General features: G+C 44.5%; 1 protein-coding gene across 1 annotated transcript in view; it reads left to right on the top strand.

Annotated features, from left to right (window-relative positions):
- LOC123767469 (aggrecan core protein-like) overlaps positions 1–2211 on the top strand; it is a 31276-nt gene extending 29065 nt beyond the window's left edge. Inside the window, exon 6 of the mRNA XM_069313175.1 lies at positions 2032–2211. Within this exon, the coding sequence (XP_069169276.1) occupies positions 2032–2211 (180 nt within the window). The remainder of the gene's footprint in view (positions 1–2031) is intronic.
- The last annotated feature ends 16893 nt before the right edge of the window (positions 2212–19104 follow it).

The raw sequence follows: 19104 nt of genomic DNA, 5'->3' as shown, positions 1-19104 counted from the left end.
AGGCTTGAGGTAATTTCCTGTGGTTGAACCCCCATGCACAGATACCGTATGTAAGATAGCGATAGATTAGTGCGTAGTATAATGAGAGGATAGCAGAGTGGGGAACATAATATTTGATTTTAGAGAGTATACCAACCGGTTTTAAGACTTTTTTGACTGTATTGTATGTGGGTGCTGAAGTTCAGTTCCTTGTCTATGTATTGGCCAAGGAACTTCCTCTAATTTTTAAGTCTTTTCTATGTTTAGTGTGAGTTTGTTGGTTGACATCCATGAGTACTTTTTTAATGCACTGTTTACAATATTATTTAGTGTGTGGGGGTTAGGGTCAGAATAAATTAAGGTAGTATCGTCAGCAAATAGTATAAGTTTAAGAATGTTAGAAACGTTTGGCAAATCATTGTTGTATATAAGAAATAAGAGAGGTCCCAAGATGCTGCCCTGTGGCACCCCCTACTGTCAATGGTAGAGTGGGGGAGGCTATGCTATTGATGGTTATATATATTGGTACCTATCACTGAGATAGGAACTCACAACGTTCGAAATACGAAGTGCTAACCTAACTAGAAACGTACGATCCTATGCCACCCACCTAACCTAACCAACCCTTGCATAGAAAACTTAGATATTTGAGCCTCTGCTTTTCATAGTTTTTTATTTGTACGTTAGGGACTACAACGTACAAAATGAGACATTATTTTAGAGAACTGATTGTTACTTTGATGAACACGTCCAAAAAAACACCTGATCAACAAGACTGTGATTCACACACCAGCGAGAAGTGGCGTCTAACAAGCCTGGATGACCAGACCAGAAACCAAGAGGTCTGTTCCGAGACCAAACCGCAGGGTCATTGGTCCTCCGAACCATATCAAGGTACCTTCACGGTAAATAACGCTTTGAAAGTCTGTTCTCATCCTGTAAATATACAGTGTGAGCAACATTGTATTCTTCCCTACTAGAAGAGCACTGAAAAACCCAACTGTTGTGAGTGGTATCTAAGATAAGCCTGAGCACAAGAACACTGTCAATCAACGGATTCAGAGAAGAAAAATCCTACATTTCGTATCTCTGTGACTTCAAATACAACAGCCCATCCATGTTCACTCACATTGCCACTCCGTCAAAAATACGACTGTTTTGTCTAACCAGAAACGTACGAACCCAAGCAACCCACGTAACCTATGATGGCGGCATAGAAAACATTAATATTTCGTGCTTACAATTATATAAAGTCGCATTTTTAACGATTTACTGGATTCCGCGAAAAAATCCATAGAAAACGTGATCATTATGTATGCTTTAATTTTAACTAATACGTCACATTTTCAATGGTTGATTCAATACCGTAAAAAAATAAACTTTATAAAGAATCCTTCAAGAACTTGAGGAGCCATTCAGAGCATTGTGCACCACTAATGTCACTCCAGTAATAGAGGGACAGAGAACGAGAGGTTAGGAGCTAGAGCTCAACCCCCAGCAGACTCTGCTAGGTCAGGGTTAGGGTATACTAGGCCAGGGCTGGGTATACTAGGCCAGGGCTGGGTATACTAGGCCAGGGCTGGGTATACTAGGCCAGGGATGGGTATACTAGGCCAGGGCTGGGTATACTAGGCCAGGGATGGGTATACTAGGCCAGGGCTGGGTATACTAGGCCAGGGATGGGTATACTAGGCCAGGGATGGGTATACTAGGCCAGGGCTGGGTATACTAGCCCAGGGCTGGGTATACTAGCCCAGGTCTGGGTATACTAGGCCAGGGCTGGGTATACTAGCCCAGGGCTGGATATACTAGCCCAGGACTGGATATACTAGCCCAGGACTGGATATACTAGCCCAGGACTGGATATACTTGCCCAGGACTGGATATACTAGCCCAGGACTGGATATACTTGCCCAGGACTGGATATACTAGCCCAGGACTGGATATACTAGCCCAGGACTGGATATACTAGCCCAGGACTGGATATACTAGCCCAGGACTGGATATACTAGCCCAGGACTGGATATACTTGCCCAGGACTGGATATACTAGCCCAGGACTGGATATACTAGCCCAGGACTGGATATACTAGCCCAGGACTGGATATACTTGCCCAGGACTGGATATACTAGCCCAGGACTGGATATACTAGCCCAGGACTGGATATACTTGCCCAGGACTGGATATACTAGCCCAGGACTGGATATACTTGCCCAGGACTGGATATACTAGCCCAGGACTGGATATACTAGCCCAGGACTGGATATACTAGCCCAGGACTGGATATACTAGCCCAGGACTGGATATACTTGCCCAGGACTGGATATACTAGCCCAGGACTGGATATACTAGCCCAGGACTGGATATACTTGCCCAGGACTGGATATACTTGCCCAGGACTGGATATACTAGCCCAGGACTGGATATACTTGCCCAGGACTGGATATACTAGTCCAGGACTGGGTATACTAGCCCACGACTGGATATACTAGCCCAGGACTGGATATACTAGCCCAGGACTGGATATACTAGCCCAGGACTGGATATACTAGCCCAGGACTGGATATACTAGCCCAGGACTGGATATACTAGCCCAGGACTGGATATACTTGCCCAGGACTGGATATACTAGCCCAGGACTGGATATACTAGCCCAGGACTGGATATACTAGCCCAGGACTGGATATACTTGCCCAGGACTGGATATACTAGCCCAGGACTGGATATACTTGCCCAGGACTGGATATACTAGCCCAGGACTGGATATACTAGCCCAGGACTGGATATACTAGCCCAGGACTGGATATACTAGCCCAGGACTGGATATACTTGCCCAGGACTGGATATACTAGTCCAGGACTGGGTATACTAGCCCAGGACTGGATATACTTGCCCAGGACTGGATATACTAGCCCAGGACTGGATATACTAGCCCAGGACTGGATATACTAGCCCAGGACTGGATATACTACTCCAGGACTGGGTATACTAGCCCAGGACTGGATATACTAGCCCAGGACTGGATATACTAGCCCAGGACTGGATATACTAGCCCAGGACTGGATATACTAGCCCAGGACTGGATATACTAGTCCAGGACTGGATATACTAGTCCAGGACTGGATATACTTGCCCAGGACTGGATATACTAGCCCAGGACTGGATATACTAGCCCAGGACTGGATATACTAGCCCAGGACTGGATATACTAGCCCAGGACTGGATATACTAGCCCAGGACTGGATATACTAGCCCAGGACTGGATATACTAGCCCAGGACTGGATATACTAGTCCAGGACTGGATATACTAGCCCAGGACTGGGTATACTAGCCCAGGACTGGATATACTAGCCCAGGACTGGATATACTAGCCCAGGACTGGATATACTTGCCCAGGACTGGATATACTAGCCCAGGACTGGATATACTACTCCAGGACTGGGTATACTAGTCCAGGACTGGGTATACTAGCCCAGGACTGGATATACTAGCCCAGGACTGGATATACTAGCCCAGGACTGGATATACTAGCCCAGGACTGGATATACTAGTCCAGGACTGGATATACTAGCCCAGGACTGGATATACTAGCCCAGGACTGGATATACTTGCCCAGGACTGGATATACTAGCCCAGGACTGGATATACTTGCCCAGGACTGGATATACTTGCCCAGGACTGGATATACTAGCCCAGGACTGGATATACTAGCCCAGGACTGGATATACTAGCCCAGGACTGGGTATACTTGCCCAGGACTGGATATACTAGTCCAGGACTGGATATACTTGCCCAGGACTGGATATACTTGCCCAGGACTGGATATACTAGCCCAGGACTGGATATACTAGCCCAGGACTGGGTATACTAGCCCAGGACTGGATATACTAGTCCAGGACTGGATATACTTGCCCAGGACTGGATATACTTGCCCAGGACTGGATATACTAGCCCAGGACTGGATATACTAGCCCAGGACTGGATATACTAGCCCAGGACTGGATATACTAGCCCAGGACTGGATATACTTGCCCAGGACTGGATATACTAGCCCAGGACTGGATATACTAGCCCAGGACTGGATATACTAGCCCAGGACTGGATATACTAGCCCAGGACTGGATATACTAGTCCAGGACTGGATATACTAGCCCAGGACTGGGTATACTTGCCCAGGACTGGATATACTAGTCCAGGACTGGATATACTAGCCCAGGACTGGATATACTAGCCCAGGACTGGATATACTAGTCCAGGACTGGATATACTAGCCCAGGACTGGGTATACTAGCCCAGGACTGGATATACTAGTCCAGGACTGGATATACTTGCCCAGGACTGGATATACTTGCCCAGGACTGGATATACTAGCCCAGGACTGGATATACTAGCCCAGGACTGGATATACTAGCCCAGGACTGGATATACTAGCCCAGGACTGGATATACTTGCCCAGGACTGGATATACTAGCCCAGGACTGGATATACTAGCCCAGGACTGGATATACTAGCCCAGGACTGGATATACTAGCCCAGGACTGGATATACTAGTCCAGGACTGGATATACTAGCCCAGGACTGGGTATACTAGCCCAGGACTGGGTATACTAGCCCAGGACTGGATATACTAGTCCAGGACTGGATATACTAGCCCAGGACTGGATATACTAGCCCAGGACTGGATATACTAGTCCAGGACTGGATATACTAGCCCAGGACTGGGTATACTAGCCCAGGACTGGATATACTAGTCCAGGACTGGATATACTTGCCCAGGACTGGATATACTTGTCCAGGACTGGATATACTAGCCCAGGACTGGATATACTAGCCCAGGACTGGATATACTAGCCCAGGACTGGATATACTAGCCCAGGACTGGATATACTTGCCCAGGACTGGATATACTAGCCCAGGACTGGATATACTAGCCCAGGACTGGATATACTAGCCCAGGACTGGATATACTAGCCCAGGACTGGATATACTAGTCCAGGACTGGATATACTAGCCCAGGACTGGATATACTAGCCCAGGACTGGGTATACTAGCCCAGGACTGGATATACTAGTCCAGGACTGGATATACTTGCCCAGGACTGGATATACTTGCCCAGGACTGGATATACTAGCCCAGGACTGGATATACTAGCCCAGGACTGGATATACTAGCCCAGGACTGGATATACTAGCCCAGGACTGGATATACTTGCCCAGGACTGGATATACTAGCCCAGGACTGGATATACTAGCCCAGGACTGGATATACTAGCCCAGGACTGGATATACTAGCCCAGGACTGGATATACTAGTCCAGGACTGGATATACTAGCCCAGGACTGGGTATACTAGCCCAGGACTGGATATACTAGCCCAGGACTGGATATACTAGCCCAGGACTGGATATACTAGCCCAGGACTGGATATACTAGCCCAGGACTGGATATACTAGCCCAGGACTGGATATACTAGCCCAGGACTGGATATACTAGTCCAGGACTGGATATACTAGCCCAGGACTGGGTATACTAGCCCAGGACTGGATATACTAGCCCAGGACTGGATATACTAGCCCAGGACTGGATATACTAGCCCAGGACTGGATATACTAGCCCAGGACTGGATATACTAGCCCAGGACTGGATATACTAGCCCAGGACTGGATATACTAGTCCAGGACTGGATATACTACTCCAGGACTGGGTATACTAGCCCACGAGCCTTGTAAAGCAACACCCAGGGAAGGGATTTAGGAATAAAACCAACTGGGTGTTGATCAGTTGTGTCATCTCATTAAAATATCACACACTCCACCAGTCAAATTAATTTAATTTTTGTTTAAAATATATACAAATATTTTTTTTGTCTTACCGCAGATAAAATGAAGGTAGATTGTTGTCCCTCGTGGGCGATGGCTTTACTGCCAGTTTGTAAACAAAAGTCAGTTTGTAAACAAAAGCCAGTTTGTAAACAAAAGCCAGTTTGTAAACAAAAGCCATTTTGTAAACAAAAGCCATTTTGTAAACAAACGCCAACTTGTAAACAAAAGCCAGTTAGTAAACAAAAGCCATCTTGTAATCAAAAGCCAGTTTGCAAACAAAAGCCAACTGATAAACAAAAGCCAGTTTGTAAACAAAAGCCAGTGTGTAAAAAGCCAGTTTGTAAACAAAAATCAGCCACATGGCACGACAGTGTCCCTAATTACACAGGTAAACATTATACTGTATATCAACCAAGGTGTTTACACTGACATGTGTATTTCTAAGTGTATATATACAATGTTATATACAGAAAATTGTAATACAATGTTGTATTAAACTTTTAGACGATTAAGGCAGCGTCTGGGATGCTCTCGGACGTAAGTTCGAATCCTCGTCACGGCCCTTGTGGATTTGTTCATTCCTTTCGATACTAGTGTTTGGGAACCAATAACAGGCTTCAACGCACATATTTTATTTACTTTTCTAGTTGCTCCGCGTCTCTGAAAAGCTATGTATGTGTTGAGACTAATATATATATTTCTACATATGTATATTCTCATCTAACAATGCCAGGAGGAATTCCTTGTTTCACCTGGGAGGTGATTCAGGGGAAATAAGGAGCCGGAGAGAAACACAGGAATCTTGCCCCTGCACGGCCTTGTGAAGTCTTAGTGATTAAGGCAGTGTCTGGGATGCTCCCGGACGCAGGTTCGAATCCTCGTCACGGCCCTTGTGGATTTGTTCATTTAGTGAAGCCATGGCTCTTGATCACAACACTGTACGCTCCAAACGAGTGCTAGTAAGCAGGCGAGGAGTCACAATAACGTGGCTGAAGTATGTTGACCAATCCACACACTAGAAAGTGAAGGGACGACGACGTTTCGGTCCGTCCTGGACCATTCTCAAGTCAATCGTATGTTGACCAATCCACACACTAGAATATGAAGGGACGACGACGTTTCGGTCCGTCCTGGACCATTCTCAAGTCAATCGTATGTTGACCAATCCACACACTAGAATATGAAGGGACGACGACGTTTCGGTCCGTCCTGGACCATTTTCAAGTCGATCGACTTGAGAATTGTCCAGGACGAACCGAAACGTCGTCGTCCCTTCACCTTCTAGTGTGTGGATTAGTCAACGAGTACCAGTAACTATACTATATCCATGTATACTTTCAAACTATCACCCATTGGTGATAATTAATGCATGGCGTGGGGAGGTTCTGTTGTGCTGGCTGACAATGTGTAGTGAAGAGCAGCTTACAAAGCTGCAGGGAGTTGTGCAATATAATCTTGACAGGAATAGTTGGTGGGAGTTGTCCAGATTGCCTTGACATCCGCGGCTGTGGAGCAGCAGTAGCAGCCTGCGGTACTGGACACACTAACACACATGAGGGGGGAGACTTGGAAGCAGTAGCAGGAGTAACTACAGTATCAGCTGCACACTAACACACATGAGGGGGGAGACTTGGAAGCAGTAGCAGGAGTAACTACGGTATCAGCTGCACACTAACACACATGAGGGGAGAGACTTGGAAGCAGTAGCAGGAGTAACTACAGTATCAGCTGCACACTAACACACATGAGGGGAGAGACTTGGAAGCAGTAGCAGGAGTAACTACAGTATCAGCTGCACACTAACACACATGAAGGGGGAGACTTGGAAGCAGTAGCAGGAGTAACTACAGTATCAGCTGCACACTAACACACATGAGGGGGGAGACTTGGTAACAGTAGCAGGAGTAACTACAGTATCAGCTGCACACTAACACACATGAGGGGGGAGAGACTTGGTAACAGTAGCAGGAGTAACTACAGTATCAGCTGCACACTAACACACATGAGGGGGGAGACTTGGTAACAGTAGCAGGAGTAACTACAGTATCAGCTGCAGGTTGTTACCCAATGGGAACTCATTGAGCATTCATGACCTGAGTAGAGTCGTCATGCAACCACTTGCGAAACCTGTACATCTTTCCTTAATGTTTACATTTATTAGACAGAACATGAGCCCCGAAGCCCTACGAGTTTGTTAATAACAATAACAACCTTGGGTTGTGAAGCTCCCAAGCTCGTAAACTGTTTAATAGAAACCTGTTTTTAGAAACCTATTTTTAGAAACCTGGATTTAGAAACCTAGTTTTAGAAATCTGGTTTTAGAAACCTGTTTTTAGATACCTGTTTCAGAACCCTCTTCTTTGAAATCTGTTTTTAGAAACTTATTTTTAAAAACCTGTTTTCAGAGAACACCTTCTCACGCCCTGTATAAAGTCACCTTCACTGGTTCTCTCTCGCCCTCAGCTCAGCCTGAGAGAGAAGCACAGGGAAGCTGCTGTATAGGAAGATCCAGCACCAACATCAACCCCAGCAGCAACAGTAGCAGCAACAGTAGCAATAATTGCAGCAGCAACTGAAACTAAGTTGAGCAGAATTGAGTGAAGCGACACTTGCTATTCCGATCACAACTCAGCTGTCGCTTGCAAGGAATATTGTCACGTCGCGGCTCTGTTCGTCGCGTTGTTTCTCATCAATTTTAGATTGACTGGCAGACGAGTCGTTGAACATGTGCCATGGCTGGCACCGTGGCACATATTGCCATGGTGGCACCCCCAACACCAGCCACTATGGCACATATTGTCATGGTGGCAGTCTTGCCAACCAAAGGAGGCCTGAACCACATACCAACTTTACACACAGAAATCACAATAGCGTGATGTATCAAATGAACCAATCCACAAGGTTCGAATCCTCGTCACGGCCCTTTGTTTCCCCTCACCCACGGTCCTTGTCTCCCCTCACCCACGACCCCTGTCTCCCCTCACCCAGTCCTCGTACACAGGACCGAAATATTATGGTAATCAAGAGCGGGAGAAGTGAACACTGAGTGTTGTGGTTGTGTGTACTCACCTCTATGTGTTTATGAGCTCGGGCGCTAGCTCCTGGGCCCGTCTTACCTACCAGCAATGGCTTTTTGTCATATTTTTGAAACTATTTATTGTAGTTGTTGTTGTTGTTGCTTTAGGGTTATACTATCCCACAAGACAATTCCCTAAAGCGTTTTGATGCGTTTATAGGCCTTTACTTATCAAGCATTTACCCAACTTCTTACGAAGCCTGTGCATCTTTCCTCAATCATGGCGACTTTGCTTACATTTATTAATAGGTTTCTATAAATAGGTTTCTAAAAACAGGGTTCTAAAGCAGGTTTCTAAATACGTTAAAAATGCGACCTATTATTACAATTTATAGCACCATAATATTGACGGACTGGGTCTTGGGTTCTTTAATTTTGTGATACATATTTTTGGATTAAAATCACCTTCAATGGATAGAAGGACATATATAAGGAACTGGGATATGAGGACAAGGAACTGGGATATGAGGACAAGGAACTGGGATATGAGGACAAGGAACTGGGATATGAGGACAAGGAGCTGGGATATGAGGACAAGGAGCTGGGATATGAGGACAAGGAACTGGGATATGAGGACAAGGAACTGGGATATGAGGACAAGGAACTGGGATATGAGGACAAGGAACTGGGATATGAGGACAAGGAACTGGGATATGAGGACAAGGAACTGGGATATGAGGACAAGGAACTGGGATATGAGGACAAGGAACTGGGATATGAGGACAAGGAACTGGGATATGAGGACAAGGAACTGGGATATGAGGACAAGGAACTGGGATATGAGGACAAGGAACTGGGATATGAGGACAAGGAACTGGGATATGAGGACAAGGAGCTGGGATATGAGGACAAGGAGCTGGGATATGAGAACAAGGAGCTGGGATATAAGGACAAGGAGCTGGGATATGAGGACAAGGAGCTGGGATATAAGGACAAGGAGCTGGGATATGAGGACAAGGAGCTGGGATATGAGGACAAGGAGCTGAAATATGAGGACTAGTAACTGGGATATGAGGCCAAGGAGCTGGGATATAAGGACAAGGAGCTGGGATATGAGAACAAGGAGCTGGGGTATGAGGACAAGGAGCTGGGATATGAGGAAAGGAGCTGGGGATATGAGAACAAGTAGCTAGACCACACAGACATGAAGATGGATCCAAAAAAATGTACCCATCCCTTTCTACCATTTCAGGCTCGAACTTTCAGGCGAACAGGCGCTTTCATATACCTGAAAAAAAAACTTATTTACACAAAATTCATTCTGCCCTTAAAGATGATCTTACATGACCTCGGCAGACTCTCTCACACCCTATCCACAAGAAATACACCCTCATACACCCTAGTAATACACCCTAGCTACTTCAGACATACACTCTGCCCCACCCTACACCCCCAAGACCCACGGCTTCGCGGCCACAACAAACCAAATATAAGATCCAGATGAAAAATGAGACGCAAACACCTCAATTATGTTGGATTTAAAAACACATTATCGTCACTTGCCGTATAAGTTGAATATTTCCTAAGTGATTTGGTGTTTGTAATGGTTTTCCAATAGCAGCCAGGAGTCCCGGCCCGAATACGGGATGGGTGATGGATGCTGCACGTCCTACCAGCATCCACATCTTCTCTGTCTCTCTCTCTCTCTCTAGTCGTCTTATCTCCTGTTGATGAGGCTGCTCATCCCTGGAGCTTCTATATCATCTTGGTGTTGATGATTGTTCACCACACATGGGTCAACCACTCTCAGTCATCACACATGGGTCAGTCTCTCTCAGCCATCACACATGGGTCAGTCTCTCTCAGCCACCACACATGGGTCAGTCTCTCTCAGCCACCACACATGGGTCAGTCTCTCTCAGCCACCACACATGGATCAGTCTCTCTCAGTCATCACAGATGGGTCAGTCTCTCTCAGCCACCACACATGGGTCAACCATTGTCAGCCACCACACATGGGTCAACCATTCTCAGCCACCACACATGGGTCAACCACTCTCATCCACCACACATGGTTCTTAAAGCTCCAGTAATTTCTTTATGAATATTTGTGAATATAGATCTATCAACCAATCATTCATCCAATCAGTCAGCCACTTTATCATCCAATCAATTCATCACTTCCAATCAATCAACTAATAAATTAACTTATCAACCAACCAATCGACCAATTTATCGATTAAGCAATGAATTAACCTAACATTCAACCAACTAATCGATCAACCAGTTGAACAACCAATCGAAACCAATCGCGACTACCCTAATTCAATTTCCCCAATTATTCTAATGCTGTCAGAAGAGTAATATTCGACTTCTGTCTATTTTCTCAAAAGTTCAGCCAAATATGGCACTGCGATATTGGGTGCCACCAAAAAATTAAAATGGTGTTTATTTTGCATCCTATTGTGTTTAATGGTTGCTGTTAGCTGTGGTCTGAGTGATTACGAGTGCCATTGGTGTTTATTGGCTTGATTTATGTGTTTATCTGAGTGCCAAGTTTGGCACCTGTGCCTTCTCTCTACTGATATTCAAATTAGTTGATGCCTAGGGCTGGGGGGATGTGTGTATTTGAGAGGTGTGTGTGTGTGTGTGTGTACATGGTTATGTGTGTGTTTGTTTATATATACTCTTCTCGGTGTGTGTGTATACATGAGAGGTGTACAGTGACATGTTTCTTATGTGTATGTATACATGCGGGTCTTATGTTCAGTTGGCCAATATAAATACAACACACACATAAATACAACACACACACACACACATACCACTAGACTAGTCCCAGAACTAAGAGGCATGAGTTACGAGGAAAGGCTGCGGGAAATGCACCTTACGACACTGGAAGACAGAAGGGTAAGGGAAACATGATCACAACCTACAAAATCCTCAGGGGAATCGACCGGGTAAACAAGGATAAACTATTCAACACTGGTGGGACGCGAACAAGGGGACACAGGTGGAAACTGAGTACCCAAATGAGCCACAGAGACATTAGAAAGAACTTTTTCAGTGTCAGAGTAGTTAACAGATGGAATGCATTAGGTAGTGATGTGGTGGAGGCTGACTCCATACACAGTTTCAAATGTAGATATGATAAAGCCCAATAGGCTCAGGAATCTGTACACCAGTTGATTGACAGTTGAGAGGCGGGACCAAAGAGCCAAAGCTCAACCCCCTCAAGCACAATTAGGTAAGCACAATTAGGTGAGTACAATTAGGTGAGTACACACAGAGCCGGCGGCCGCGCGGACAGCACGCTGGACACGTGATCCTGTGGTCCCGGGTTCGATCCCGGGCGCCGAAGAGAAACGATGGGCAGTTTCTTTCACCCTATGCCCCCTGTTACCTAGCAGTAAATAGGTACCAGGGAGTTAGTCAGCTGTCACGGGCTGCATCCTGGGGTGTGTGTGTGTGTGTGTATGTGGTGTTGGAGAAAAAATAGTAGTAGTAGAAACAGTTGATTGACAGTTGAGAGGCGGGCCGAAAGAGCAGAGCTCAACCCCGCAAGCACAACTAGGTGAATACACACACACACACACACACACACACACACACACACACACACACACACACACACACACACACACACACACACAAGAGCTACGAGGAGAGGTTAGAGGCACTAAATATGCCAAAACTAGAAGACAGAAGAAAAAGAGGTGACATGATCACAACATACAAAATAGTAACAGGAATTGATAAAATCGACAGGGAAGATTTCCTGAGACCTGGAACTTTAAGAACAAGAGGTCATAGATTTAAACTAGCTAAACACAGATGCCGAAGAAATATAAGAAAATTCATTTTCGCAGAGTGGTAGACGGTTGGAACACGTTAGGTGAGAAGGTGGTGGAGGCCAAGACCGTCAGCAGTTTCAAAGCGTTATATGACAAAGAGTGCTGGGAAGACGGGACACCACGAGCGTAGCTCTCATCCTGTAACTACACTTAGGTAATTACACAGGCACGCACGCACGCACGGACACACACACACACACACACACACACACACACACACACACACACACACACACACACACACACACACACACACACACACACACACACACACCAGCACTGCTCTACCCCAGGTAAACACAAACCCGTGAGCACATCCCCAGCCGTTAAACCCGCCACGGTCACATCTCTGACACATCCCCATGAACACGACACCGCGAAAATGGTCGCCAGACAGCCGTTAGAGATTGGTGTCGGAAAATCCGACACCATTTAATAATCATACAGATAATAACTGTATTACCAACAAGTTACCCATAGAAAACGTAACTTGTAGTGGAATTACCGTCTATAGAAAACGGGATATCATCACCACATACTATTATAATTCACCAGCTATTCTGCTGGGAATTGTTCTTAAATACATAAGTCTTTGGACTTTACCATCATAAAACATCTTATATAAATTAACTTAATTATCAATATTAAAGTAGAGTAAATGTGACCCTTCTATCACTTTCTGAAATCTGGACAAAGTAGGCCAGGCGTCGGTGGGGAGGAGGGCAGCCATTGTTGTTATACGAGACCAGAGGCTCACACGGGAGCAAATTCGGCTCCTGTTAATTTTACTTGGACGTAGTGTTATGGATACCAAAGGTGTACCATCTGTCAACACGCTGTCAACAAATCAAGTTAAGTGTTCTTTCCGAAACCCATTATTTATCATTAGTGGCCATTAATGTCATTATATAGGGTGATCCGGTTAGATCACATGGAAGCCTCAAACTAAAGGTAATTAAGCCAGGTCTTCAATGTTCTGTATAGTGTTTTCTCTGATATAGCTTGTCATATATAGGATTCTGGCTTCACAGCTAGCGTACTTTTGACAGGTCAAGACGAGGATGCAAGATTTTGTGCACCAGTTACTGGGTGATATGGAAGCTACCTCAAAGAGGATAATTTGGTGTCTACACCCTAGTTATACCTGGTGGACTAACCTGCTGTACTATAAGATAAGGAACCTCTTTAATGTATGTAGTTATTTCTGTAGTTTGATTGGCTGCATATATATAAATATAAACCCCCCCTAATGTGTAGAGGATCGATTTGTGAGATTAAGAGATTATTGCAGAAATACAGTCCACTTAACATTATACAAATTGCTATCGAAGTATACAAATTAACGTAAATATAAATTCTATATATATTCATATAAATTAAATAAATATAAATCTCACAGGTCGGTTCCCACAATTGGACACTTCCTCAATACAACTCTTTAAATTTCCTTAACGACCTTAACAGCGGCAATGGAACTCTGCAAAATTGCCTCAAATTCCAAAGAACAAATTGGTGGATGCGCTGGGAACAATAGGAGTGCAGGACATAAAAGGGAATAAAACTGATAGAAAACTCATCTTCATCAGGTCACTCCATTACGGCTCGGGTAATACACAGACAATGGCCGCTCGCGTCCCGTTCCTCTCTCTCTTGGCTTCCTTCCGGTAAATTATTAACTATTTATTGTCTGTTTTTTTTTACATTAGAGACTGGGTAAGTTACGTATATGTCGTTTTTGATGTTTAGTGATAACATGTGTGTGTAAATGAGTATTTTTTCAAGTAAATAATGGCATGTAAATTGAGGAAAGAAGGTTGGTGGGCAGACGTTAGAACGCAGCGGCGGGTTTGAATGGTGTCGGCTGAGGATTCATTGAGTTGGTTTCGTGGTCGGTCACCAGAGGTCAGGCCGCCACTAGCTCCCTCCCGCCCTGTAATAAGCCCCCCTCACCCCACCCCCATCTGCCCCCCACACCCTCCACGTCTCTTCTAGCTCCACAATTTCTCAATGGCACTTTTGCTTCCCAGGTTTTCGCTAATGATGTGGTGTTTTCGAGTCCTGTTAGGTGGCGGACCTCGCCTTCCGCCGCCGCAGCCGTTGGCGGGTTATTTCTTCCCGCGCTCCTGTGACTTCCCGCCAAATTTGCCGTCAGCACATGTTATTGTTTACATTGTGGCTACTGCCGGATTTCCTTAGTGAATATTCAGTTTTTGGCGCGCTTCTTTCTCTGTCTATTGCGCACTGTGGCAACTTTTAATCAACATATGGTAAATACATATATAATAACATATGTGTGTATTCACCTAGTTGTGCTTGCGGGGGTTGAGCTTTGGCTCTTTGGTCCCACCTCTCATCAATCAACTGGTGTACAGGTTCGTGAGCCTATTGGGCTCTATCATATCTACATTTGAAACTGTGTATGGAGTCAGCCTCCACCACATCACTGCCTAACGTATTCTATTTGTTAACTACTCTGACACTGAAAAAATCTTTTTGATGTCTCTGTGGCTCATTTGGGCACTCAGGTTTCCACCTGTGTCATTTGTTCGTGTTCCACCCATGCTAAATAGTTTGTGTTTTCCACCCTGTTAATTCCCCTGTGAATTTTGTAGGTGGTTATCATGTCTCCCCTTACTCTTCTGCCTTACAGGGACGTGAGGTTTAGCTCCCGTAGCCTTTCCTCATAATGTATGTGTGTGTGTGTGTGTGTGTGTGTATGTGTGTGTGTGTGTGTGTGTGTGTGTGTGTGTGTGTGTGTGTGTGTGTGTGTGTGTGTGTGTGTGTGTGTGTGTGTGTGTGTGTGTGTGTGTGTGTGTGTGTGTGTGTGTGTGTGTGTGTGTGTGTGTGTGTGTGTGTGTGTGTGTGTGTGTGTGTGTGTGTGATCTGTATACACACTCATTGTGTGTGTGTATATGTTCTTCATAATAATACAGTACTACAAGTATGTGTATTAAGTTTAGTATACCTTTTGGTGTTTATTACTAGTATATCGATCTATGTTTTATTAGTATTAATATATCGACTGAGAGCAGGGGTATATCGTCTGTTTTACGTTCCTTTCTTCTTATTACAACCGGTCCCGTCCGGATATCCTACCTTGCTTTACCCTCTGGGGTATCCGGATATCTCAAGTTGGTTTACAGTATCCGGATAACCCATGTTGTATACTTACGTTCAAGTGCTACAGTACCTTGTTGAAGCAACGCGTTCTCCTAATAGTAGGCCGTATTTTGACGTATACTCTTCCTAAGGCCAAATATTGTCGTACTAGAAAATGATAGCGAAAGGGACATGTTGTCCCGTTTTCTGTTGTGGGTCCTCTGGTTGGTTAGGATAAGGGCACGTTAGTACCACAGCTTCGTGACCTTTGGGGAACCTAAGGAAGAGAGTCTGGTTTAAGAACTTCCAGCGGTATACATGTATGAGTGTATGTATGTATGTGTGTTAGTGTGTATACATATATATATACACATGTCTGTGTACAGCCTGCGCGCATGCGTGGTCTTTTCTTTCCATTATAAAACAATGAAAAAACAAATAAAATAAATATATCACTCTGACCCACCAGGCTAAATAAATACACGCAATGCATTAGTCTTCAACGTTGTATGACAAAAATATACATTAAAATGTGTGTGTGTATATATATATATATATATATATATATATATATATATATATATATATATATATATATATATATATATATATATATATATATATATATATATATTGAGTATGAAAACATAAGAATGGAAGTAATTACAAAAGGCTTATTGGCCTTTTTCTATTTTCTTATTCTATGTTGGTTCGGGGTCTTGAAGTGGGTAGAATATAGTTATACGTTAATTGGCTGTTGATTGCTGGTGTTGACTTTTTGATGAGTAGTGCCTCGCTGATGTCGAGTCTCCTGCTATAGCTGTATCTATCGATGATTTCTGTGTTGTTTGTTAAGGTTTCTCTGTTGGTGGTCTGGTTGTGAGAAGAGATTATATGTTCCTTGATAGCTCCCTGTTGTTTGTGCATTGTTAATCGCCTAGAGAAAGAGACGTTGTTGTCTTGCCTATATACTGAGATCTTTGGGGCTTACAGTCCCCAAGTGGGCATGTGAAGGCATAGACGATGTTGGTCTCTTTTAAGGCGTTCTGGAGAGTTGTTCAAGAGAGGTTGATGGACTTATTGTTTTTGTAATATATTGTTAACTGTATCTTCTGATTTGTGTCTGTGGGGATGACGTTCCTATTAATAATATCTTTCAAGACACTTTCCTCCATTTTGTGAGCTGTCGAAAAGAAGTTCCTGTAAAACAGTCTGATATAGGTGATTGTATAAGTGATTGTATAGGTGATTGATAGGTAATCACCTATAGGGAAGTATAGGTAATTGTGTTTACTTGATTCTTCAGAGGTTGCATGGCGTGTCACTTTCCTTTTAATGACGTCTTCAACATAACCGGTAAGGAAGCCATTATTGACTAGGACCTGCCTTACTCGGCAGAGTTCCTCGTCGACCTGCTTCCAACCAGAGCTATGAGTGAGAGCTTGGTCAACGTAAGCGTTGACAATACTCCTCTTGTACCTGTCTGGGCAGTCACTGTTGACATTTAAGGCACATTCCTATGTTCGTTTCCTTAGTGTAGACTGCAGTATGAAAGCCTCCATTCATTTCCGCGACTGTTACATCTAGAAAGGACAGCTTCCCATCACTCTCCATCTCGTAAGTGAAACGTAACACTGAACTTGACTCAAATGCCTCCTTCAACTGCTGCAAACGTCCGACATCAGGTACCTGCATAAATGTCATCAACGTACCTGCAGTATATGGCGGGTTTTAATCCAAGTCAACTAAGGCCCCTCTGCTCTACGGTACCCATGGAAAAATTTGCGAACAAGGCACTTAGGGGAGAACCCATGGCGACACCATCCACTCGTCTATACATGTGACCATTGGGACTCAAGAACGGTGCCTCTTTAGTGCAAGTTACTCGACGCTTGCACTAAAGAGCCTTGCACTTGTGTGTGTACTCACCTATTTGTGCTTGCAGGATCGAGCATTGACTCTTGGATCCCGCCTGGGTGTGTGTGTGTGTGTGTGTGTGTGTGTGTGTGTGTGTGTGTGTGTGTGTGTGTGTGTGTGTGTGTGTGTGTGTACACTCACCTAGTTGTGCTTGCGGGGGTGTAGCTTCGGCTCTTTGGTCCCGCCTCTCAACCGTCAATCAACAGGTGTACAGGTTCCTGAGCCTATTGGGCTCTATCATATCTACACTTGAAACTGTGTATGGAGTCAGCCTCCACCACATCACTTCCTAGTGCATTCCATTTGTCAACCACTCTGACACTAAAAAAGTTCTTTCTAATAACTCTGTGGCTCATTTGGGCACTCAGTTTCCACCTGTGTCCCCAAGTGCGTGTGCCCCTTGTGTTAAATAACCTGTCTTTATCTACCCTATCAATTCCCTTCAGAATCTTGAATGTGGCTCTATCCACAGATAGAGCCACAATCGATAGACTCGATTTTTGCTCGTATGCGCAACATAAGGTATAAAATTGGGGAACTAGAAAATGGAAGCGGCTCGCGAAAGTGACGTACTGTCCCGTTTTCTGTGTAGGGTCCTCTGGTAGGTTAGGAGAGACTACTTTAAATTGACCGTTTTCTTAACGTTAGGAAACCTTAGGAGGACGAGCTGCTTCCTGATTCCTGAATGATTTCATCTCCCAACTGGTACCTTGTGTTTGGCCTCCTGCTCCCTAATCTTCATCACTTTACATTTACTCGGTTTGAACTTTTGTAGCCATTTGTTGGACCATTCCTTCAATCTGTCCGGGTCATCTTATAATCTCTTACTGTTCTCTTCTGTCTTATTCCTTCTCATAATTTTAGCATCATCAGTAAACATTGAGAGGAATGAGTCTATACCCATATGCAGGCGATGAGTCACAATAACGTGGCTAAAGTATGTTGACCAGACCACACATTAGAAGGTGAAGGGACGACGACGTTTCGGTCCGTCCTGGACCATTCTCAAGTCGATTGTGAGAATCAATTGATTGACAATCGACTTGAGAATGGTCCAGGACGGACCGAAACGTCGTCGTCCCTTCACCTTCTAGTGTGTGGTCTGGTCAACATGAATCTATACCCTCTGGAATATCATTTACGGATGATAATACCTTGGAATACCTTGTTGAGTTGTTGACACACCTTTGTAATTTTTGTGTAAACATCCTTTACCTTTCTCAGTTTCATCCCTGTGTGTGTGTGTGTGTGTGTGTGTGTGTGTGTGTGTGTGTGTGTGTGTGTGTGTGTGTGTGTGTGTGTGTGTGTGTGTGTGTGTGTGTGTGTGTGTCTATTGGGTAGTTTTATGAAAGCCAAAACCTCCCCTTTCATTGGCCTATCTATATTGTAATTTCCTCAACTGACTGTATTGCTTTGCA

Source organism: Procambarus clarkii, chromosome 74 (assembly GCF_040958095.1).
Source record: "Procambarus clarkii isolate CNS0578487 chromosome 74, FALCON_Pclarkii_2.0, whole genome shotgun sequence".
Taxonomy (NCBI): Eukaryota; Metazoa; Arthropoda; class Malacostraca; order Decapoda; family Cambaridae; genus Procambarus; species Procambarus clarkii.
Note: the sequence above shows the minus strand (reverse complement) of the source record. Positions and strands in the feature narration are given on the sequence as shown.